Source organism: Pan troglodytes, chromosome 7, assembly GCF_028858775.2.
Source record: "Pan troglodytes isolate AG18354 chromosome 7, NHGRI_mPanTro3-v2.0_pri, whole genome shotgun sequence".
In the NCBI taxonomy this organism is placed as follows: domain Eukaryota; kingdom Metazoa; phylum Chordata; class Mammalia; order Primates; family Hominidae; genus Pan; species Pan troglodytes.
Window position 1 is genome coordinate 97,673,505 of NC_072405.2, and position 26,627 is coordinate 97,700,131.

The 26,627-nt window shown below is 35.7% G+C and overlaps 1 protein-coding gene across 3 annotated transcripts in view; it reads left to right on the top strand.

Moving 5' to 3' along the window:
- CNBD1 (cyclic nucleotide binding domain containing 1) overlaps positions 1–26,627 on the top strand; it is a 622,857-nt gene that overhangs the window by 541,852 nt on the left and 54,378 nt on the right. For all 3 annotated transcript variants that reach the window (XM_054656870.1, XM_016959647.3, XM_054656871.2), the window contains one exon: positions 24,227–24,294. In XM_054656870.1, coding sequence (XP_054512845.1) covers positions 24,227–24,294 — 68 coding nt within the window. The remainder of the gene's footprint in view (positions 1–24,226; positions 24,295–26,627) is intronic.

Genomic DNA, 26,627 nt, shown 5'->3' on the forward strand with positions numbered 1-26,627 from the left:
AATATATACATCTGTGTTTAAATTTGGGTTTAGCTGCTTGTATATTTGATTGAAAGTGGAAATCCTCATATTCTCTTTCCAGTATGTAAGGATATTAGCAAATAACTATCATTTAATTTACTATCCAGATCTTCTGTTACTAGTCAGTCATCCTTTTTATTTAATCTTTTTCTGTAGGCAACAATGTTTTTGCAAAACTTTCTGAAATGTGATGGAGCTACATTCTAAAATGGCATCTTTGCTTCTGTATATATATTTCTCTGTATGTACGTATCTAGGCCTCCACCAACTCACTTTTGGCAATTGCTTTGATTATAACTGGATTGAGTTATAACTGGGAAGCAGCAAGAAAGATTTTTGAGTCATAAAACTGCTATCTTATATATCAGTACTGAGTTGAAGAAAAAGTAAATCATTTTCATTCATTTGGAAAGAAAATAAGTGATTCTGTCGAAAGTTGTACTTGCAGGACTTAATATACTCAACCATTGTTACAAAAAGGTGAGGGAATAGATACAAAAAAATAAATTTAGGCTTTGGACTGAGAGATTTGAGTGTAATTCCAATCTCAAGCACTTAGAAGTTATATAATTTCTTAAGGCCAGTACTTAATTTATATACTTTTTATCAATAATATGGTAAACTTTAATATTTCACCTTGTGGATTAGAAATGATGCATGTAAAGTATTTGGCAAATAGTGGCATTATTATAATTAGTATTATTTACAAACAGATGATTAAGTAAGGAAATAATGCTCCTTAGAGAGTAATATTCCTAAGAGAAACACTACTACGAGATTATGTAATGCAAGCATATCCTTTGATTTTGTTACAAGATCACACATATTTACAGCATATACTTAGCAATAATTCGTAAGTGGTTTATTACTGCCTAAGACAAGGTTACCACTTTTCTTAATCTTTGATTTTTTGAAGTATTCAGATGAGTGAAAAACTACAAGGGTGATGGTCTGCAAGAGTAACACATGGAAGGAATAAAGTATGTCATAGGCATTATTCATACTGTGCACTCCTGAAAATTCCTTCCCTAGGATATGCGCATTTCTTTGGCATGAAATGTGACTAACAATGCCGATAGCACAAGGAAAGCCTATATTCAGTATTCTGTGGCTAATACACCCTGGTCACTGTTTTAGAGATTCTGAAACCAGCACAGATTCTATTGTGAGCCACATAAGAAATATTAGAATTATTGATATCTATTTCACCAGTTAAAAATTTAGCTCTGCCAAACACTAAGCATCTGTTATCTGATAACACTTAAATAGTATTCAGGGAGATTGATCATCCAGTGACAAGTTGAAATCCCTGCACTTTTGCATCTTATTCTCAATATATTTCTCTATGGATATTGAAGCAGAGCCTGTTCTTAAATATTTATCAACCTAAAACATTACTTTGATTGCTTATATCATTTGAAATATGTATTTTCTTAATTAGATAGTCATACAAACAAGAAGGAATTTAAAAGATCATTAATTTAATGATCTGTATCCAAATACATCATCTAAGCCATTGAGTCCAATCTTTGTTCATGTATAGGGAAACTTTTTTAAAGTGAAAATTGTTCATAAACATCTGTAGTATGATATTATTTTTGGTAAGTATTGGTTGACAAAATACCTAATAGAAAAAAGCTACTATAAATTCAAACATTTTAAGTAAGTTTGCATTAACCACAGTAAATTCTCAATGCATTAAAAAGTAACATGTAAATTAAATATATTCATTCACTAGAGGTAATACTCAGTTTACATATATATGTGTGTGTGTGTATATATATATATATACACACACACACACACACACACACACACTTTTTTTTTTTTTTTTTGAGACAGAATCTGGCTCTGTCACCTAGGCTGGAGTTCAGTGGCACGATCTCAGCTTACTGCAACTTCTGCCTCCCAGGTTCAAGTGATTCTCCTGCCTCAGCTTCCGGAGTAGCTGGGACTACAGGCGTGTGCCACCTCGCCCATCTAATTTTTGTATTTTTTATTTTTAGTAGAGATGGGGTTTCACCATGTTGGTCAGGCTGGTCTCAAACTGCTGACCTTGTGATCTGCCAGCCTTGGCCTCCCAAAATGCTGGGATTACAGGGGAAAGCCACCGGGCCCGGCCCTCAGTTTACATATTAATTCACATGCCACAGGTAAATAATATCTCCATGGCTGCCCATAGCCCACAGCCCCAGATTGAGAACTAGGGTATAAACCAGACTTTAAAAATGAATGTCAGTAGAGTTTGAATAATCTTTTTATTTCAAAGTATTTTGTAATTTACTCTGGAGGAAGTTATCCTTTATAGTTTTAATTATAGAATCAATGAATAACTTTTATTCTCATAATAAACTTTTTTTTTACCTGAAGGCTATCATATATACATACATACAGAAGTACACAGATCATAAGTAAATTTTTATAAAATGAACCCATTTGTTAATCACCATACTGATCACAAAACAATTACACCCTAGAAGCCTTTCCTTAACCTCTTTCAGTTACTTACTTACTACACCTATCTGTATCTTCAAAGTTAATCACCTTTCTCACTGGTAATATTATGAGTAGGTTTTACTTGTTTTAAAATTAATATAAGAAACACAGTATATCATTTAATATATGGCCTCCTTTGTCGACTTTTGTGCTTTCAAGATTCATCCATGTTACTTATGTAAGTACTCAGTACTTAGTTTATTATTGTATAATACCCTTTTGTACGAATATACTATATGATATTATTGATGGATATTGGTGGTGTTCTAGTTTGTGTCTATTATGAATAAATACTGTAAGGAACATTCTTGCATTCTAGTTAATGCTTTTATTGCATATATTTCAAGTGGGCCTGTATCTCAGAATGGAATTTCTAGATTATAATTAATATCTATGTTCAGCTTTAGTACATACTGAGAAACAATTTTTCAGATTGATTTGTATGGACTTTCACTTCAACCATCTGTCTATAAAAATTCCTGTTGCTTTCAATCCTTGTCAGCTATTGGTTTTTTCCTTTTTTCTTTTATTTTAGTAATTTGGATAAGTAGGTAACCCTATCTCACAGTTTCAATTTGTATTACCTTGCAGAATAATAAGGTTAAACAATTTTAAAATACATGTATTTGTATTATGGATATCCTCTTGAATAAGTACCTACTTATTTACTCATTTGAATAATGACTGCTTTGTATTTTTTATTGATTTGTAGATCTTTAATTATTTATATACACGAGCTAGATTGAGCAAACTCCTCTCCCTTTTGAGTTGGCTTTTCAATTGTCTTCATGTTTTCATTAGATGAGATATTCTTAATTTTAATACAGTCCAACTTAGAATTCTTTTTGTTTTATGAATAGTATCTTTTTTGTCCTTTTAGAAATTTCTGTTCACTCCATTGTTTTCAAGATAACTTTCTGTATTATCTTCTAGATATTCTTCTTCGTTGATTATCTTTCCCCTTTAGTTCCATAATCTGCCTTAACATTATTTTCTATGGTTTGAACTCTTGGTAATTACCTCCTCAAACATTGCTTCTGCTTATTATCTCCTTTCTTCATGGTACTATAATTCTATGTTTGTCAGACCTTTCCTTACATTGTTTTCTCAGTGTTTTTCAACCTATTTTCTTCTTATGCTTCAAACTGAGCATTTTCTCCTGTGCTGTCTCCATTTCACCTTCTTATTAATCCCGCCTATCAAGTTCTTCATTTCTGTTGCTTTATTTTTAGATACATGTGTGTGTGTGTGTGTGTGTGTGTATAGACAGACAGATAATATTTAATTTTTTAAACTAACAAGTGAAATAATAGAATTCCAACTCACATTACTTAAACTTGATATTCTATTTAATTGAGTCATCTTTATGAACTATTTTTAAGGACTTTGGGCTGCTTTTTTCTTTTCGTCTCTCAGTATTTATGATAGTGTAGTCATACTTGTACTCATTCCTCATTTTATCGTGCTTCATTATATCATGCTTCACAGATGTTGCATTTTTAAAACAAATTAGAGGTTGGTGACACCCCTGCATCAAGGAAGTTTATCAGCACAAGTTTTCCAAAGTATATGCTAATTTTGTGTCTCCGTGTCACATTTTAGTAATTCTCTCAGTAGCTCAAACTTCTCATTATTATTACATCTTTTATCGTGATCTGGGATTAGTGATCTTTGATGTTACTATTGTAATTGTTTTGGGATGCAATGACCTGCATCCATATAAGACTGCAAACCTCATCAATAAATGTATGTGTTTTGACTCCTTCACCAGTTTGTCATTCTCCCATCTCTCTCTCTCTCTCCTCAGACCTACGTGTTCCCTAAGGCCTGACAAAATTCAAATTAGGCCAATTAATAACCATACAGTGGCCTCTTAAGTTTTCAAGTGAAAGGAAGGGTTGCATTTCTTTTACTTTAAATCAAAATGTAGAAATGATTAAGCTTAATGAGGAAGGCATGTCGAAAGCTGAGAAAGGCTGAAAGCTTTTAGCTAAATAGTAGCCATGTTTTGAATGCAAAGGAGAAGTTCTTGAAGAAAATTAAAAAGTTTTACTCCGGTAAACATGCAAATGATAAGAAAGCAACAGTTCTTACTGCTGATACAGAGAAAGCTTTAGTGGTCTGAATAGAAGATCAAATAAGCCACAACACGCCCTCAAGCCTCAGCATCTAGAGCAAGGTCCTAACTGTTCAATTCTATAAAGGCTGAGAGATGAGGAAGCTGCAGAAATTTGAAAGCTAACAGAGGTTTGTTCATGAGCTTTAAGGAAAGAAGCCATCTCCATAACATAAAACTGTAAGGTGAAGCAGCAAGTGCTGATGTAGATGCTGCAGCAAATTATCCAGGAGATATAACTAAGATCTTTGATTAAAATGGCTACAGTAAACAATAGACAAAACAGCCCAATTTTGGAAGCATATGCCATCTTCAACTTTCATAGCAGGAGAAGAGAAGTCAATGCCTGGTTTCAAAGCTTCAAATAATAGGCAGACTCTCCTGTTAGGGCCTAACAAAGCTGATGACTTCAAGTTGAAGCTAATCCTCATTTACCACTCTGAAAACCCAGGGGCTTAAGAATTAAGCTAAGGAATTAATTTGGCCAGGTGTGGTGGCTCATGCCTGTAATCGTAGCACTTTGGGAGGCTGAAGCGGGAGGATTGCCAGATCTCAGGAATTCCAGACCAGCCTGTGCAACACAGTGAAACCCCATCTCTACTAAAATAGAAAAAATTAGCCTGGCGTGGTGGTGTGTACCTGTAGTCCCAGCTACTCAGGAGGCTGAGGCAGGAGAATCACTTGAACCCAGGAGAGGGAGGTTGTAGTGAGCCGAGATAGTGCCACTGCACTCCAGCCTGGGTGACAGAGCAAGACTCTGTTTCAAAAAAAAAAAAGAATTAAGTTAAATTTATTCTTCCTGTACTACATAAATGGAACATAAAAGCCTGGATGACAGCCCATCTGTTTACAGCATGGTTCACTGAATATTTTAAGCCCAGAATTGAGACCTACTGCTCAGAAGAAAAGATTCATTTACAATGCACATAGTCAACCAAGAGCTCTGATGGAGATCCACATGCCTGCTACCACAACATCTATTCTATAGCCCAAGGATTGAAAAGTAATTTCGATTTTCAAGTCATATTATTTAAAAAATTCATTTCATTAGGATATAGCTCCCATAGATAGTGATTCCTCTGATGGTTCTGAGCAAAGCAAATGAAAATCTTCTATAAAGAATTTACTATTCTGGATGCCATTAAGAATGTGGTGATTCATGGGAGGAGGCTGATATGTCAACATTAACAGGAGTAACTAAACTGCTGCAATCTCATAATAAAATTTGAATGCATGAGGTGATGCTTCTTATAAATAAGCAAAGAAAGTGGTTTCTTGAGATACATCACCTCCTGGTGAAGATGATGTGAACATTGTTGAAATCACAACAAAAAAATTAGAATATTACATAAACTTAGTGAAGCAATGACAGGATTTGAGAGGATTGACTGACAGGATTTGAGAGGATTGACTGCAGTTTTAAAAGAAGTTCTACTGTGGGTAAAATACCATCAAACAGCATTGCTGCTACAGAGGAATCTTTTGTGAAAGGAAGAGTCAGCTGATGAGCAAATTTCATTGTTGCATTGTTGTCGTATTTTGAGAAACTGCCACAGCCACCCCAACTATTAGCAACTACCACCCTGATCAATCTGCAGCTGTCCACATCAAGGAAAGACCCTCCATCTGCAAAAAGATTATGACTCACTGAAAGCTCGGATGATTGTTAGCATTTTTTTTAGCAAGAAAGTATTTTTTAATTGGTGTATGTACATTTTTTAGATATACTGCTATTGCACTTAATAGACTATACACTGCAGTATTGTTTAAACATAACTTTTATATGCTTTGGGAAACCAAAATTTGTGTGACTCGCTTTATTATGATACTTGGGGGTCTGGAACAAAACCAGCAATAACTCCAGAAATACAGGTATGCTTGCATTTTTCATATTTCGTTTCATTATTGCTTTACTTACCTGTCTCTACGAATAGAGTGTATAGCCATCCAAGATCAGAGGCTGTGTTTTATTTATCCTCATTTTTGGCATGTAGTTGAAGCTAAACATATTTACAGAGTGAATAAACAACAGAATTTCTTACAACCCTATGTTTAACTAGTGATTCACCACAAAATGCCACTTTTTTGCTTTCTATAGCTTTGCCCAAGCATTTCATAGGCAGGATTAACCTAGCTATATCATATATATATATATATATATATATATATATATATATATATATATATATTTCATTCACACATATTTTTAAAAACTCATTCTACATTATCCTCCAAACATTGTATTATTGCCAAAAGTTGTTGATTCATATCCAACCAATTAAGCCATTTCTTGGAAATATGTTAAGTACAGTTAATGATGTCACTTATTAAAATTAAATTTATTGAAGTTTTATGTATATCCATTTATTGACAGTTTTTTAGTCTTTTCTGGCATAAGACATGTGTTGGGCTTTTTTAGATTTTTTTTTACAACCATTACTATAATAATTGTATTACACCCATTGGTGTTTTCTAAATTTTCACCACCAAGTTAGGTACTGAAAGGGTTCACGTAAGTTCGTTGTATTTTTTCATGAAGACAACAATAATATTGATATGATAAATGCCATCTTAGTGACATTCTGATATCATTTTTCAATAATAATATAATGAGTGACCATGAAGGGAATAGAAACCTAAACAATATTATTGTTTAAACAGTAAGCAATTTGTTTAAAAAAGTTTTGCTTGTATGGGAGAAGTGTTTGACATAGCTTTTTTTGTTTTTCTTATTACTACAACTGAATGAAATTTTCTAGGGATTACCTCGACATTCATTAGTGCTTTTGGGGCACAAATACCCTTTTTTGATAATCAGGAATTACTTAGTATCTTAGATTTATAATGCTAAAGTGTTTAGAAAAAAATTAAGGAACCTGAGTTTTTTTCATTTTTCACTTCAAATTAAGATGCTGTTCTCCTTCATTTTGTCTGCTTAAGGCAAACTTGGAAAATGCTAATCATTTATGTATGTAATCTCCATCATAATCTAACATCCAAATCCTTGATATATCATGTGTTTTGGTATGTGTTTTCCTTCTAAATGTTAAAACTAAGATGAAATGACATCTGTACTCAAAGCAAAATATAAAATTAACAAAAACAGAACAGTAATACTATGTCAATATATCACTTCTGGTTCCTCGATACGGCCAGGATTTGCTTCTCAAATGTCAGAATAAAAGAAATGTGCCTATCATGTGCAAGTGATTTTATTAAAACATGCCTATGTGTTCATGCTTTTGAAAGACACTCACCCACATGGTCCCTGTTCAAATAATTATTTCCCGAATGCACATGAGGCTAAACTTCACCAAGAGAAATCACCAAGAGAAATAGGAACTTCACTATGCTAATAGACACTCTGTTTTCACATTTGTGTTTCTTGTGTTAAGCAAAAAGTGTCTGAGACAGGTGTCTCAATTGATAGATGTTTATTTAGCTAAAGTTTGAGGACTCATCCAGGAACAACATAGTCACAGGAGCCTCTGTGACATGTGCTTTTCCGAAGAAGATTTGAGAAACTTCAATATTTAAAGGGGAAACATCAAGAAGAGGAGAAAAGAGGGAGGTAGGTTAGGCAGTGATGCAAATGATTACATTCTTGTGAGGCTCTTATATAAGATAAGGTAAACATGCGAAAAGAAGGAATAGAGAAAAAGTCAATTATGAATTTGTCTCAGGGTAGGTGGAGGGATGATTTCTGGTCCTGTCCTTGTCCTGTACCTGTGAAGATAAGCTAGTAATTGATATCTTCAGGGCGAGATACAACAGAACTTGGCTTTAGGTCTAGAATATAGGGGGGTATGTATTCTAAAAGATTTAGGGGCTCACAAGGGGCTCTCAATTGTTCCTAGTGAACCATTTGTGAGAGAGACCATGTGAGGAGATATGCGGCCTTATATCCTTGTGGGAACCTGGCTTGTGGATGAGGCTATGACACAGGGTTGTGAAATTACAGCTATCTGGGAACAAAAGGAAGGCTGTATTGTGTGACTCATTTTCCAAGCTTAACTTTCCCTTTTGCATAGTGAGTTTTGGGGTCCCAAGATTCTATTTTTTTCACACTTACTACTTCAAATTTTCTATAGTTGTGTTTTAAAATGATTCAAGTCTTCATCCACGTAAAATATTGTTTAACTTTTAACACCTAGTGTCATTTTGCTTCAGGTATTTACCTTGGTAGATTTAATACTATGACTCAATTAAATCCCTTGAATTTTAATTGGTGAGCCTAAAGAGCTTAGCCACTGAAGGCAAAAATGCTTAAGATATTATTATATTTGCCAAGTGTTCCGAATTCTTCTTTTTTGTTTGTTTGGTTTTATTTATTGCTATTCCATCTTAAGGCATCTACAGTGTACACACTTAGAACCTACTCATCTGACAAAGGGCTAATATCCAGAATCTACAATGAACTCAAACAAATTTACAAGAAAAAAACAAGCAACCCCATCAAAAAGTGGGTGAAGGATATGAACAGACACTTCTCAAAAGAAGACATTTATGCAGCCAAAAAACACATGAAAAAATGCTCATCATCACTGGCCATCAGAGAAATGCAAATCAAAACCACAATGAGATACCATCTCACACCAGTTAGAATGGTGATCATTAAAAAGTCAGGAAACAACAGGTGCTGGAGAGGATGTGGAGAAATAGGAACACTTTTACACTGTTGGTGGGACTGTAAACTAGTTCAACCATTGTGGAAGTCAGTGTGGCGATTCCTCAGGGATCTAGAGCTAGAAATACCATTTGACCCAGCCATCCCATTACTGGGTATATACCCAAAGGATTATAAATCATGATACTATAAAGACACATGCACACATATGTTTATTGTGGCACTATTCACAATGGCAAAGACTTGGAACCAACCCAAATGTCCAACAATGATAGACTGGACTAAGAAAATGTGGCACATATACACCATGGAATACTATGCAGCCATAAAAAATGAAGAGTTCATGTCCTTTGTAGGGACATGGATGAAACTAGAAACCATCATTCTCAGCAAACTATTGCAAGGACAAAAAACCAAACACCACATGTTCTCACTCATAGGTGGGAATTGAACAATGAGAACCCATGGACACAGGAAGGGGAACATCACACTCTGGGGACTGTTGTGAGGTGGGGAGAGGGGGGAGGGATAGCATTAGGAGATATACCTAATGCTAAATGACAAGTTAATGGGTGCAGCACACCAACATGACACATGTATACATATGTAACAAACCTGCACATTGCGCACATGTACCCTAAAACTTAAAGTATAATAATAAATAAAAAAGAAATTAATATGTACTGGATGTATGTGGGTGGAAGGTTAAGAAAGTAGGGGTTGGTTGGCATATGCTAATACTACAACTTATATCATGTAACATATAATAATAATATATCTTCTTGTACTATTACCACAACTGTTAATTAATTAAACATTACTGGTTATCCTTGTTATGTATTTTTCTTTATAACTTTTAGTTTGTTTCAAAATTACTGGTGTGACTTGAAAACTAAAGTAAAAAACTTGTTATTTAAAAAGGATTTTTTTACAATTTAGTATACATTATTTTTTATGCTATTTTGCAAGCTGCTTTAGGTATGTTGCTTGAATGGAGAATCCATCTTATGATAAACACAGAGCTTCACAGGCAGGATTTCCTTAAATGACTTATAGGTCTGACCTGGAACTGTTATTCCCCTCAGCCCTGAGAGAAATGGGTGGCTGGATGCTGCAGATATGTTTCTTCTGGCAGCAAGATAGCCAAAATGAAGGGGGACCTGCTCAGTGCCATTTCTGCAGATGGCAAGAAATGTGAGCAGTAGCTGGAACTCATTGCTGTATCACAAGGATCTGAGTGTATCCCCAAAGGTGCTTTACCACATGTACATTGATTTCCGCATTCTGCACCTGCTTTAGTGTATGTGGCATTAGTTTTCCCTGTAGTCGTTGTTCTCTCCAGGAGTACTAAAGGAACTCTGAGAGCATATCAATTACTGGTACTCATACTCAGACTGTCTAATTCAGTAAGTCTAGGTTGAGTTCCAAGAATTTGTATTATTAACAGAGTCCTAAGGTACTGCTGCTGCTGGTCTGAGCACTTTAGAACCACTGCCTCACAGAATGTTTTGGGGTCATAGGTTATTTCTGAAGATTGTCATATATTGCTCTGTGTTACGCTCCTGAAATTTTATCTACTGGTGAAATTTCAAGTGTCCCTATCAAAGGAGCACTCTCAGAACATAGATAGGCATCCTTGCAATTCTTTGAGCCTCATCATGACACTACAGTATTGTTTACTCTTCTCGGTGTTGAACAAGGCATGTTGAATGACTAGTTGTTGCAATTCCTGAAACTTGTCCTGGAAATCTAACTATACACTGGTTAAGCTTTCTTCTTCTCTTTCTATTTACTTATTTTCAAGACAGCATTAATGAGCATTCTAGATTCCTGTCCAAACTTCAAGAAATGAGAATTGTTTCCTTTCATAAAGGACTATGTTATTTAGATAAACCTCCTGCTTAAAAAGCTGTAAAAAGCTATATAAATTATCAAACGGGAATAATAAAAAGATGCAAGATAAGACAAATAGGGAAAATAGAAGTATATTACCTAAAGTGGAAAAATTAAAACCAAATAAGAGTCAAAACAAATTTCAACTATATACTGCTTATAAGAAACAAATGACATAAAAATATTGGAAATAAAAAAGTTTTTTAAAAAATCATATGGACATTAACAAAAAAAATTACATCCACACACACAAAAGTAGATTTCAAGGGGGAAAAAAGCTTTACTATAAATATTGGAACACTTTCTCAATATAACAGTGTTCTCAGAATTATATAACAATTATATAACAATTTCATATTTGTATATTTTTAACAATATATCTTCAAACCAGATAAAGCAAAATTTGACAAAAACACACAAAAAATCCACAATTCTAATCAGGAATGTAATAAACCTCTTGCAATATATAATAGAATAAGAAGATAAAAATAAGTAGAAAGCTACCATCAGCAAAAATGACAAAATAAGAACCTTCAAACATTCTATTTTCTATAAAAGTGTGATAAGAATCAATGTTTTCAGTTATTTGCAAATTAACCAAGGCTTGCAGGAATCTGGAGAGCATTTATTCAAGAAAGGTGGATGAATGTGAGTGAGACCAATGAACTTTGTGGTGTTTTAGCTTGTCCTATAGCCACATTCCCTATCCAGCTCTGGGGAAGCCTTGAAAAACAACGGCTCCAATCATGGAGGAAACTGGAAGTGTGACAGTCACTGGAAAGACCAGAACAGGGTTGGAGACCCTTCAATGCCTCATTCCCAGACAAGCATCCTTCTCTTACATGTCTGATCATTCTCTGGAAGATTCAACTTGGAAGTTTGTTGTTGTTATATGACTCAGTCCACCCCAGTACAAAGCCTTTTTCCCAGGGGTGTTTGTTGAAAACAGTAAGAGGCAATTGTTTACACTGGGCGCTCCTGAAGGCTGTGGATAAAAATTGAGGCAGATAATAGGGAACATTTTCCAATGCATTCTATGAGTATTACCAAAAACAGATGAAGATGTTACAAGATAAGAAAACTACAGATCAACATTTTATAAATATGGACGTAAAAATTCTCAACAAACTTAATTCTGCACCACGTAAAAAGGATTATAAACCATGTCCAAATAGAATTTATCCCAGAAATGCAGTCTGTATCTGAGGTTCAATATAATCCATGAATGTAATATCAAGTATTATTTCATTGTAATATGAATCATTGTAATACACTATACTGATGGGATAAAGAACAAAACCCACTGTATTAGTCTGTTCTCATGCCTTTAAGAAAGACATACCCAAGACATAATTTATAAAGAAAAAGAGGTTTAATGGACTCACAGTTCCACATGGCTGGGGAGGCCTCATAATCAAGGTGGAAGGTGAAGAAAAAGCAAAGGCACATCTTACATAGATGCAGGCAAGAGTGAATGTGGAGGGGAACTGCCCTCCATAAAACCATAAGATCTCATGAGGCCTATTCACTATCACAAGAACAGCATGGGAAAAGCCAGCCTCTACTGGGTCCCTCTCATGACATGTAGGGATTATGGGAGCTACAATTCAAGATGAGATTTGGGTGGGAACACAGCAAAACCATATTACCCACATGATCTCTTTGACGATAAAAAGTACTGACAGAACTGGAAATAAAAGGGAATTTCCTCAACCTGGTAAAAATCACCTCCTGGGAAATTCGGCAAGTGAATGGAAGAAAAGATATCCAGATTGGAATAGAATTAACATTACCTCTCACCTCTCTTTGCTGATGACATAATTGGGTATATTGAAAAATCCTAAAAAATTTACATACACACAAAGCCAATTAATTAGTTTGGCAATATTGCAATATGCATGATCAATATACAAAAATCAATTGTATTTCTATACACTAGCAAAGAACAGTCTAAAAATGAAATTAATAAAATTAATTTCATTTATGATAGTATCAATATACTTAGTAATTTGTATTTAAATCATACTGTATACTTAGTATCAATATTAGTATCAATATATGATAGTAACAATATACTTAGAAATATATTAAAAAATAAATGTTTAACTTGGATATGGAAAGCTACAGAATATTATTGAAATAAATTAGAGAAAACATAAATAGAAAGACATTGTATGTTTATGAATTGGAAGATTTACTATTGTTAAGATGGCAAAATTCTCTTAATTTATCTACAGATTTGCCATAATTCCTATTAAAATTCCTGCTCTCCGTTTTTGCAGAAATTGATAAACTGATCTTAAAATCAATATGAAAATACTAAGGACCCAGAACAGTCAACCATCTTGAAAAAGAATATGACACAAAAAGCACGCACACTTTCAGGGTATGAGTCTGCATTAGTCATACTTGTGTGGTGCTGGTATGAGGATAGACATATGGACTAACAGAATAATATAAGAGTCCAGAAATAAACCCACACATTTATGGTCAATTGATTTTCAACAAGAACACCAAGACAATTTCAACAAATGGTGCTGAGACAACTGAATATTCACATGCAAAATATGAATTTGGACCCCAATCTTATACCATGTAAAAAATTAAATAAAATGCATCAAAACCCTAAATTCCACAAGTCGAAAAATTCTTAGAAGGAAGCATAGATGTAAATGTTTATAACCTTGCACTAGGCAATGGTTTCCAGGATATAACACTTAAAGCACAAACAACCAAAGAAAGACTAGATAAACTGGACTTTATACAAATTAAAAACTTTTACGTTTCAAAGGACACTATCAAGAAAGTGAAAAGATGACCTACAAAATAGGAAAAAGTATTCACAAATCACATATATGATTAGGATCTAGTTTCTAGAATATATTCAGAGCTATTATACTTCAACAATAAAACAAAAATACCTTATTTAAAAATAGACAAATGATTTAAATACAAATTTCTTCAAAGTGGGAGAAAAGTCATAAAACATTGTGATACCACTTTACATCCAATAGGATATCAAAATATAAAATATTGACAGTAATAAAAGTTGTGCATATGTGAAGAAATTGAAACCCTTATACATAGCTGATGAAAATGTAAAATGATGCAGCTGTTTTGGAAAATACTTTGGCAGTCCTCAAAAAGCAAACCATTGACTTTTTATATGACCCAGCAATTCCACTTCTATGTATACACTAAAGAGAATTGAAAACATATGTCTGCACAAAAGTTTTTACATGAATGTTCATGGCAGCATTATTCATAACAGTGCCAAAGTGTAAACAACCTAAATGTTCACCAACTGATGAAGAAAATATGGCATGTCCATATTATATGTATATATATAATTATTCATTCATAAAAATTAAGTACTGATTTATGCTACAAACAATAGATGAATCTTAAAATAACAAAGTCATTCACAAAAAAAGCTACATATTGTATGACTGCATTTGTGTAAGATGTCTAGAATAGGCAAATCATAGACACAGAAAGATTAGTGTTTGCTAGGATCTAAAAAGAAGTAGGGATGGAAAGTGAGTGATAATAGGTACAATATTTATCTTCAGTATGAAAATGGTCTGGAATTAGATATGGTTCCACAGTTGTATGAATACACTGAAAACCACTAAACTGTACTGTTTAAAGGGGTGAATTTTATTGTGTGTATATCTTAATAAAAAACAATAAGAATGCATAAGATTTGGACAAAATGTTGTTACATATTTATAGAAATTGATCCTATGCCATAAAACTCATTTCAAAAAATTTCAAAGGATATAGTCATTCAGAATGTGTTGTATAGCCCAACAGTGGAGATCATCAGCAAAATCATAAGATAGGTCTGAAAAGAGTAATGAAATTGATACTGTAATCCCAGGAAGTCTTCACAATGTGAAATAGAGTATGTGACAAAGTTTGTCTATTGAATACATGGAATATGTAGTTTAAAATATTCCCACAAATGCCAATTCACTTTAAAGTATGAATTCCTGTGAATTCTATGAAAAATTTAAGGAAAACATGTCAATCCCACACAAACCCTTCTAAAGGACAAGAGAGAAAATGGTCCTAGAATTATTTAATTCACCCATGGTAAACTTTATATTGAAACCTGATAAGGACTTTACAAAATAAGAAATTACTGGCCAACCTCATTAATAAAAATATATATTATATATATTTATTATATGTAATATAGCAATATGTAAGTATATTGAATCCAGAAATATATAGAAAGCACTATACATAATGACCAAGTTTGATTTATTACAAAATGTAAGATTCATTTAACAATAACAAAGTGTTAATATATCTTACCACATTTACAGAATAAAAGATAGACATCATTTGATCATCACTTTTCAGACTCTTAGTTTTAATTTTTTTTGCTCAATGAACCCAGATACAGTGTTATTTCTATCACTATCATTGAAGTTTCACAGCTTTGTGTAAGCACTATAATGAAAATATGTCAACTCTTGAGGGCATTCTTCTTTAGGAAAACCTGATAACAGCAGGACCTTTTAAATTACATCCTGTAGATCGATTTGACATTACTTTTTCAGCTGTCCTCCTGAGGTCTCTTGGAAGGTACAAAGAAAAGGAAACAATCATTCTTTTATGGCTATCATAATTACTGAAATGGATTCACATGGTATTTCTGCACCCTGTTTGCAAAAGCATGCCTCTTTGTTTGTTGAAATGTTGTGAGAAAAAAAGAGAAAAGTTTTATTACATGTCAAAGTTTGCTGATATTCGGAGATGACATCTTCCCACTTTGGATTCCTGTCACTTACAGTTACTTGAGGTAGAGAGAGACAACCCCATTTCAAATAAAATCTACCTACTTAATGACCACTCTCTTTCATGCTGCTATTATGCTTTTGCTATTTAAATATAATGTAATAATAATGCTTTAGGCACAACTGATTCCTAATTTTGTTTTACCTGCATGTTACTTTCCCTGCTATAAATTGTTTGCTTGATTTTCTTCTTTTTTTTTTTTTTGACAGTCGTTGGTATATTTATTTGAAAATTAACCTCATCAATTCATGGTCATATATCTTAACAATACAATAGAATTATAAGGCCATGTCTTATGATCCTTTTGTATCTCCCTCATAACATGTTACTGATCACGGAGTAAGCTTTCAATAAATATTGAATTAAACTGATGACTGTTATAGAGACCTAGGCCAAACACAGGTTGGGAAAGATAAAATCAAGAATCAAAATTCTGGATAACAAAATCGGTGCAGATAGCAACTGAAAATGCTTCATAATTTTAAACATTTGGTTCTCAATAGTAGATATATATTTTTTCAATATAGTTTGGGTTGTATTGATTCCAACAGTGTACTGGGAGCTGAGAACCAAATTTTACCTTATCTCTGCCTCTAAAATTAGGCAAGTTACATAATTCACTTTGTATCTCATTTTCCTTTTCTTTTTTTTAATTTTTCTATTTATGTTTATTTTTTATTTATTTATTTTTTTATAATTATACTTTAAGTTTTAGGGTACATGTGCACATTGTCCAGGTTAGTCACATAGGTATACATGTGCCATGCTGGTGTGCTGCACCCACTAACTCGCCATCTAGCATTAGGTATATCTCCCAATGCTATCCCTCCCCCCCTCCCCCCACCTCACAACAGTCCCCAGAGTGTGATGTTCCCCTTCCTGTCTCCATGTGATCTCATTGTTCAATTCCCACCTATAAGTGAGAATATGCGGTGTTTGGTTTTTTGTTCTTGCGATAGTTTACTGAGAATGATGATTTCCAATTTCATCCATGTCCCTACAAAGGACATGAACTCATCATTTTTTATGACTGCATAGTATTCCATGGTGTATATGTGCCACATTTTCTTAATCCAGTCTATCATTGTTGGACATTTGGGTTGGTTCCAAGTCTTTGCTATTGTGAATAATGCCGCAATAAACATACGTGTGCATGTGTCTTTATAGCAGCATGATTTATAGTCCTTTGGGTATATACCCAGTAATGGGATGGCTGCGTCAAATGGTACTTCTAGTTCTAGATCCCTGAGGAATCGCCACACTGACTTCCACAATGGTTGAACTAGTTTACAGTCCCACCAACAGTGTAAAAGTGTTCCTATTTCTCCACATCCTCTCCAGCACCTGTTGTTTCCTGACTTTTTAATGATTGCCATTCTAACTGGTGTGAGATGGTATCTCATTGTGGTTTTGATTTGCATTTCTCTGATGGCCAGTGATGGTGAGCATGTTTTCATGTGTTTTTTGGCTGCATAAATATCTTCTTTTGAGAAGTGTCTGTTCATATCCTTTGCCCACTTTTTGATGGGGCTGTTTATTTTTTTCTTGTAAATTTGTTTGAGTTCATTGTAGATTCTGGATATTAGCCCTTTGTCAGATGAGTAGGTTGCGAAAATTTTTCCCATTCTGTAGGTTGCCTGTTCACTCTGATGGTAGTTTCTTTTGCTGTGCAGAAGCTCTTTAGTTTAATTAGATCCCATTTGTCAATTTTGTCTTTTGTTGCCATTGCTTTTGGTGTTTTAGACATGAAGTCCTTGCCCATGCCTATGTCCTGAATGGTAATGCCTAGGTTTTCTTCTAGGGTTTTTATGGTTTTAGGTCTAACGTTTAAGTCTTTAATCCATCTTGAATTGATTTTTGTATAAGGTGTAAGGAAGGGATCCAGTTTCAGCTTTCTACTTATGGCTAGCCAGTTTTCCCAGCACCATTTCTTAAATAGGGAATCCTTTCCCCATTGCTTGTTTTTCTCAGGTTTGTCAAAGATCAGATAGTTGCAGATATGTGGCGTTATTTCTGAGGGCTCTGTTCTGTTTCATAGATCTATATCTCTGTTTTGGTACCAGTACCATGCTGTTTTGGTTACTGTAGCCTTGTAGTATAGTTTGAAGTCAGGTAGTGTGATGCCTCCAGCTTTGTTCTTTTGGCTTAGAATTGAGCTTAGGCGATGTGGGCTCTTTTTTGGTTCCATATGAACTTTAAAGTAGTTTTTTCCAATTCTGTGAAGAAAGGCATTGGTAGCTTGATGGGGATGGCATTGAATCTGTAAATTACCTTGGGCAGTATGGCCATTTTCATGCTATTGATTCTTCCTACCCATGAGCATGGAATGTTCTTCCATTTGTTTGTATCCTCTTTTATTTCCTTGAGCAGCGGTTTGTAGTTCTCCTTGAAGAGGTCCTTCACATCCCTTGTAAGTTGGATTCCTAGGTATTTTATTGTCTTTGAAGCAATTGTGAATGGGAGTTCACTCATGATTTGGCTCTCTGTTTGTCTGTTGTTGGTGTATAGGAATGCTTGTGCTTTTTGCACATTGATTTTGTATCCTGAGACTTTGCTGAAGTTGCTTATCAGCTTAAGGAGATTTTGGGCTGAGATGATGGGGTTTTCTAGATATACAATCATGTCATCTGCAAACAGGGACAATTTGACTTCCTCTTTTCCTAATTGAATACCCTTTATTTCCTTCTCCTGCGTGATTGCCCTGGCCAGAACTTCCAACACTATGTTGAATAGGAGTGGTGAGAGAGGGCATCCCTGTCTTGTGCCAGTTTTCAAAGGGAATGCTTCCAGCTTTTGCCCATTCAGGATGATATTGGCTGTGGGTTTGTCATAGATAGCTCTTATTATTTTGAAATATGTCCCATCAATACCTAATTTATTGAGAGTTTTTTGCATGAAGGGTTGTTGAATTTTGTCAAAGGCCTTTTCTGCATCTATTGAGATAATCATGTGGTTTTTGTCTTTGGCTCTGTTTATATGCTGGATTACATTTATTGATTTGCATATATTGAACCAGCCTTGCATCCCAGGGATGAAGCCCACTTGATCATGGTGGATAAGCTTTTTGATGTGCTGCTGGATTCGGTTTGCCAGTATTTTATTGAGGATTTTTGCATCAATGTTCATCAAGGATATTGGTCTAAAATTCTCTTTTTTGGTTGTGTCTCTGCCCGGCTTTGGTATCAGAATGATGCTGGCCTCATAAAATGAGTTAGGGAGGATTCCCTCTTTTTCTGTTGATTGGAATAATTTCAGAAGGAATGGTACCAGTTGCTCCTTGTACCTCTGGTAGAATTCGGCTGTGAAGCCACCTGGTCCTGGACTCTTTTTGGTTGGTAAGCTATTGATTATTGCCACAATTTCAGATCCTGTTATTGGTCTATTCAGAGATTCAACTTCTTCCTGGTTTAGTCTTGGGAGAGTGTATGTGTCAAGGAATTTATCCATTTCTTCTAGATTTTCTAGTTTATTTGTGTAGAGGTGTTTGTAGTATTCTCTGATGGTAGTTTGTATTTCTGTGGGATCGGTGGTGATATCCCCTTTATCATTTTTTATTGCTTCTATTTGATTCTTCTCTCTTTTTTTCTTTATTAGTCTTGCTAGCGGTCTATCAATTTTGTTGATCCTTTCAAAAAACCAGCTCCTGGATTCATTAATTTTTTGAAGGGTTTTTTGTGTCTCTATTTCCTTCAGTTCTGCTCTGATTTTAGTTATTTCTTGCCTTCTGCTAGCTTTTGAATGTGTTTGCTCGTGCTTTTCTAGTTCTTTTAATTGTGATGTTAGGGTGTCGATTTTGGGTCTTTCCTGCTTTCTCTTGTGGGCATTTAATGCTATAGGTTTCCCTCTACACACTGCTTTGAATGCGTCCCAGAGATTCTGGTATGTTGTGTCTTTGTTCTCATTGGTTTCAAAGAACATCTTTATTTCTGCCTTCATTTCGTTATGTACCCAGTAGTCATTCAGGAGCAGGTGGTTCAGTTTCCATGTAGTTGAGCGGTTTTGAGTGAGATTCTTAATCCTGAGTTCTAGTTTGATTGCACTGTGGTCTGAGAGAGACCCTACAGAAGCTCTCTTCTGGCTTGTAGGGTTTCTGCCAAGAGATCCGCTGTTAGTCTGATGGGCTTCCCTTTGAGGGGAACCCGACCTTGGCTGCCCTTAACATTTTTTCCTTCATTTCAACTTTGGTGAATCTGACAATTATGTGTCTTGGAGTTGCTCTTCTCAAGGAGTATCTTTGTGGCGTTCTCTGTATTTCCTGAATCTGAATGTTGGCCTGCCTTGCTAGATTGGGGAAATTCTCCTGGATAATACCCTGCAGAGTGTTTTCCAACTTGGTTCCATTCTCCCCATCACTTTCAGGTACACCAATCAGACGTAGATTTGGTCTTTTCACATAGTCCCATATTTCTTGGTAGGCTTTGCTCGTTTCTTTTTATTCTTTTTTCTCTAGACTTTCCTTCTCGCTTCATTTCATTCATTTCATCTTCCATGGCTGATACCCTTTCTTCCAGTTGATCGCATCAGCTCCTGAGGCTTCTGCATTCTTCACGTAGTTCTCGAGCCTTGGTTTTCAGCTCCATCAGCTCCTTTAAGCACTTCTCTGTATTGGTTATTCTAGTTATACAATCTTCTAAATTTTTTTCAAAGTTTTCAACTTCTTTGCCTTTGGTTTGAATGTCCTCCCGTAGCTCAGAGTAATTTGATCGTCTGAAGCCTTCTTCTCTCAGCTTGTCAGTCATTCTCCATCCAGCTTTGTTCCGTTGCTGGTGATGAGCTGCATTCCTTTGGAGGAGGAGAGGCGCTCTGATTTTTAGAGTTTCCAGTTTTTCTGTTCTGTTTTTTCCCCATCTTTGTGGTTTTATCTACTTTTGGTCTTTGATGATGGTGATGTACAGATGGGTTTTTGGTGTGGATGTCATTTCTGTTTGTTAGTTTTCCTTCTAACAGACAGGACCCTCAGCTGCAGGTCTGTTGGAGTACCCTGCCGTGTGAGGTGTCAGTGTGCCCCTGCTGGAGGGTGCCTCCCAGTTAGGCTGCTCAGGGGTCAGGGGTCAGGGACCCACTTGAGGAGGCAGTCTGCCCGTTCTCAGATCTCCAGCTGCGTACTGGGAGAACGACTGCTCTCTTCAAAGCTGTCAGACAGGGACATTTAAGTCTGCAGAGGTTACTGCTGTCTTTTTGTTTGTCTGTGCCCTGCCCCCAGAGGTGGAGCCTACAGAGGCAGGCAGGCCTCCTTGAGCTGTGGTGGGCTCCACCCAGTTCGAGCTTCCAGGCTGCTTTGTTTACCTAATCAAGCCTGGGCAATGGCGGGCGCCCCTCCCCCACCCTCGCTGCCGCCTTGCAGTTTGATCTCAGACTGCTGTGCTAGCAATCAGCGAGACTCCGTGGGGTAGGACTCTCCGAGCCAGGTGCAGAATATAATCTCGTGGTGCGCCGTTTTTTAAGCCCGTAGGAAAAGCGCAGTATTCGGGTGGGAGTGACCGGATTCGCCAGATGCCATCCATCACCCCTTTCTTTGATTAGGAAAGGGAACTCCCTGAGCCCTTGCGCTTCCCGAGTGAGGCAATGCCTCGCCCTGCTTCAGCTCGCGCACGGTGCGCGCCCCCACTGACCTGCGCCCACTGTCTGGCACTCCCTAGTGAGATGAACCCGGTACCTCAGATGGAAATGCAGAAATCACCGTCTTCTGCGTCGCTCATGCTGGGAGCTGTAGACTGGAGCTGTTCCTATTCGGCCATCTTGGCTCTTCCCTGTTTGCTTGATTTTCTAAATGATTAAATGCAACATCATGATCGGAGTAATGTAAGGTTGGTATAAAAACTTGAATAATAATGCTAACATTTATTATGACAAAATGATGTTCCTACTGTTTTACAACCATAAAATTGAGAGAAATTCTGCACAATTCTGGGTTGTGCTTTATGTCAATTAAAAACAATACCAGAAACTTATAATGAGGTAATTATCCACTTTTACTTTTTTATCAAGCTACACAGAACTTAGCTAAAATCCTAGCAATGCCAATTGCTTAATTTTCCTGAGACATCAATTTCTCATTTGTAAAATTGTGGCGAGGCTACCTATCTGGTAGCAATTTCTGTGAGGACTGCATGAAATAACGGCAATTGCAGATTCTGTGAGGTGGCACCTAGCACTTAGTATGCATAAGCAAATTTGAGTTTCCTTGGCTCACTTCTTTTACCATAAAATTTCATTTGTGTATCCCATTGACAGACCCAAAAGGTACAGTTCTTTAATTGATTTAATTTGACCAGGGATATACCCTTAATCTAATATAAAAAAATTTATAGGTGTGGATAAACCAATCATCCTTTCTCAATAAATAATATAAACTTTGTCAAATAATGGAGCCAACTGTTAGCTTCTTGAATAAAATCATGTAAACTTGGGCTTGGGGCTCCCATGTTTATTAGGTGTTATACAAGATGAGATTATGGAAGCATTGAACAGATAATGGAAGGGAAAACAAAGTCAGCAGCATGAGAAGGACCTCGCAGTTTCCCCTGTAAAGAGCTAGCATCCTTCATTCCTGATATATGTGGTTTCAGACTCAATTCCCATTAGGCCATACCCTAAGAGTCTGCTACATTATCTTGTATGTCCTTTGGAACATACATCTTTTGTATGTTATTTGGCTTGAATGTGTTCTACTCATTACAATCAAATGAGTTTGGGGTATAAAATTGTTCCACTGCTTTTAAAATTCTGTCGTTTAGAGCAGCATGTATTAGTTTTCAAAATATTAAGTTACACCATGGCTTTTTATGAATATTGATTATTCAGTAGGCTGTATAAGATTGGCTAATAGGTTTACCGATATGTAGTCTGGCTTAAAACTGACATATTTACCTTAAAAATATTAGCGCTTTCATCTATGTCTTGAATATTGAAGAAAAAATGTAATATGGAGATTACATAAGCCTAGGGAATAAAAATGATCATAACAGTTTGCCCAACTATCTGAATGAGTTGTGCACAAAGTACTATGGTCCTAAATTGAATTACTTGTTAATATTTATGTTTATTTATTTATTTATTTATTTTTGAGACGGAGTCTCGCTCTGTCGCCCGGGCTGGAGTGCAGTGGCGCGATCTCGGCTCACTGCAAGCTCCGCCTCCCGGGTTCACGCCATTCTCCTGCCTCAGCCTCCCGAGTAGCTGGGACTACAGGCGCCCGCTACCACGCCCGGCTAATTTTTTGTATTTTTAGTAGAGACGGGGTTTCACCGTGTTAGCCAGGATGGTCTCGATCTCCTGACCTCGTGATCCGCCCGCCTCGGCCTCCCAAAGTGCTGGGATTACAGGCGTGAGCCACCGCGCCCGGCCTGTGTTTATATAAATAATTTAAAATGCTTTCATCACAAGTAAAAAGTGAAGTAGTTAAAGAATGAGTTTATTTTTGATTTCAAGTAAGAATAAACAAACTCTTCATTATGTCAGCAAAAATTTTGGCTCCTTCTGTGTTTTCACTCGTCTGTCTTCAGTGTATTGGCTGTAGTCCTTGGTCTTGTTTTTTCATGCATTCAAGATGCTGCTGCATGCTTTATAATTCAACAAAACCTCGTCCAAAACGTAAAGGGCAGTTGGCCATCCTAGGTTGTTTTTGTCTCCTGGATCACAGACCTTCACCAAAGCCCCCCCAGCATACTTCCTCCTAAATCCTATTGGTTTGGTTTGGGTAGGGTAGCCTGATATACTCTCTTGTCTAAGCAGAATTATGAATGCTTCCTTTTTATTCTCAAACATGCCCATACTTAAATAAGAAATTATCTACCTGCTCTTGGTTTGGGTAACATGCCTATATCTTAGGAGCATAAGATCCTCCCCCAACAAAAAAAAAGAAAAAAAAGAAAAAAAAAGTCAAAAAAACAAAAACAAAAAACCCAAATATCTAGTGTTTCAGCCTCTGTCATGGAAAGTGAATCTGCCAGCGGATAAATGAATGGCTTTGAGGTAAACAACCACTAATGTCTGCCACATGTTAAGTACTAAACAATTTCCAAATTCTGAATATAAAGTTGGACATTGTGTAAATTAGGCTAAATTACCGATGCTAAAATTTTATGGGATGATCTGGTTATCTGAACTTAGAAGTACTAATGAATCAATTTAATTATTAGGGAAAATTTAATTTTGTCTACTATTTTGAAATATTGATAAAAATAGGATTAGCAACTGCTCTTTTTATTTATGAAAATTATTTTTTTATGATATTCTAAGTGTTTTCTTTTGTTTTCATCTAGAATTAGACCCAGTGACCAAGCAACTTATGCTCCAAACAGCTAAACCAACTTTTGGCCATCTGACAGATGTAAGTAAAATGTTCAAGTTATAATAAATATCACTCTTCGTAGTAATTAAACGCAAACATTTATTGTTTTTTAATGGCTAGTAGGCTTCCTATTAAGATAACTGTAATGTTATCTGCTCTAGAAAATAATGACATAAGACATTTGTAAATGTTTATGTAAATAAGACATTTGTAAATGGTTCGTTAACCATCCACCTACCTATGTGCTTTAATTTTACTCTAAGGTACTATTTTTGGTAAAAGAGATATTTATAACATCCTTCAAAAACTTTCAGTCTGTGTCAACAAAATTACTCTTGTAATAAGCCTTACCTCAAAGAATTTTACATTTTTAAAGAGGAACATAAACATTTAAACAGATATTTCAAAGGCCAGGGGCCACTTTTATTTTTTTAGTTTTAGTAGGTCCATTTTATATGAATAAAATATTGTAGTTTGAACAAATACACCTCATGCCAATCTCTATAAAATTCACATTAGAATATGCCCATAGAATGCATAAAGAACCACTATGCATTAGTTCATGCTAGAATATTTAATAATCTATACAAAAAAGTGACTAAAACTTTGAACAAGTTTTTAATATGATGAATATGAACAGCATTCAAGTCAGTAGCTTCCATAGGAGTCTGGAGAAGCCCAGATGGCCTGATGGTATTGCTCCTCATGAAAAGAATGCAAAACCCAAATGGCCTCAGCTCTCACAGGCCACGTATATGGGCGGGTGTCTCTAAAAGGTGGCAGACTGTGATGTGTGATATAAGGATGTTAAAGAAGCCAAAAGGAGAAGGAAATGGATTGGCAGTGTACCCAAATAGGATCTGGGAGGAACAGAAATACCTAAAGGAGTTTTTAAAAGATTAAATTGTTTATAGTGTGGTGCTAAATGTCTCTGTCTCCTAACAAAATCCTTAGTGAAATCCATCTGACTCATTCTGATGTTTTCAGTGTTTCCTTATGGTTGAGTTTGAACACATGCTGAGTCTTCCTTTTTGACTAAAGTGTAGTGAGAACAGTAGTTCCCCGAAAGGAGGCAACTTCAGGGTTAAAATTAGAGAGCTCATCTGATATTTGTGAATTAGGGTGCAGCTTTCAGTTGTCTTTTGGATTAAATCATCTTGATGAAAGTGCAATGAGTGTTTCCTTGCCATGGTTACCAAATGACACAAATCATGATGGTAGTTGGTGTGTGACCTCAAGAAGAGGGACGTTATGAGATGAGCATTTGCTAGTTTGTATCAACAAAAATTGCATGTTCTCTGAATTTAAGTTCTAACTACTGACTCTGCTGATACAAGTGGAACTTTGCCTGAGTCAACTGAGAGGGACAAGTTTGGAGTTGAGGGAAGATACTTTCTTTGTAGCTAAGCCATCAGACTGGGATAGGAAGCAATACTCCAAAAACGGATGTAGAAAATAGTCTCCTCAATTCCTTAGCTGGGAAAGGAGCTTAAGCCAGGAGTCAATGGAGCCCTGGCTATCTCAGGTAAATCTTGGATGTTGTCTTCCCTTTAAGATTTTTTTTTCTGGTGGGGAGGAAAGGAGAGGAAAACATGTTTTTTCTATAGGAAATATAGCAGTGATAGATGTTACTCACCAGGATTAGTGGGGATAGGAAATGCTGAATAGGACTAACTGGCTAGAACTGCCACCCTCCTAAGAAACCTGGATTATTCCTTCCAGGGGTCCAGGCATAATGAGGAGTGTGATGTATCAGGAGAGCAGACATTTGAAAGGCAGTGGAAAAAGAAAAATTAAGCAAGGAGAAAATCCTAGGTTGGAAGTTTGTCTAGAGATATGTAGAAGAAAATAGACATTTCTAATTAAATTCTTTTAAGCAGTTTGCAGTGTCAGTTTTGCAGTAAACCTTCTGTCTTCCTTCAAAGTCTTCAATTGCTCACTAATGATTTTGATTTAAATAGATTTATTTTTAAATTCTGAGTAGAAAAATGTGCCAACTCAAATTTTCAGTTTGGTGGAGGCAAGAACAGATGCCACATATTGAGCCAGCCACATCTGTGTTAAACCATGTAGCACAGGAAAAATAAAAGGAAACATACTTTATTCTGGCAATATGTTAGTGATCATTCAAGTATTCAATTTTAATTGTGTATTTGTCACTGTGTTGTTTTGTGACAGTTCTCAGGCTACTTTGCACTTTGCTTTTTTTTCCAGCAGGAGCGTCTGTTTCAGTACTTTGCACAAACTTGCATTATTTTAACTAATTCCAGCAGGGTCAAAATTAAATTAGTAGGTTATATATCTCTATAAAACACCCACCTGCATATGTTATGCACTTGCTTCATACTGATCAGCAATTTTTCCACAGACAT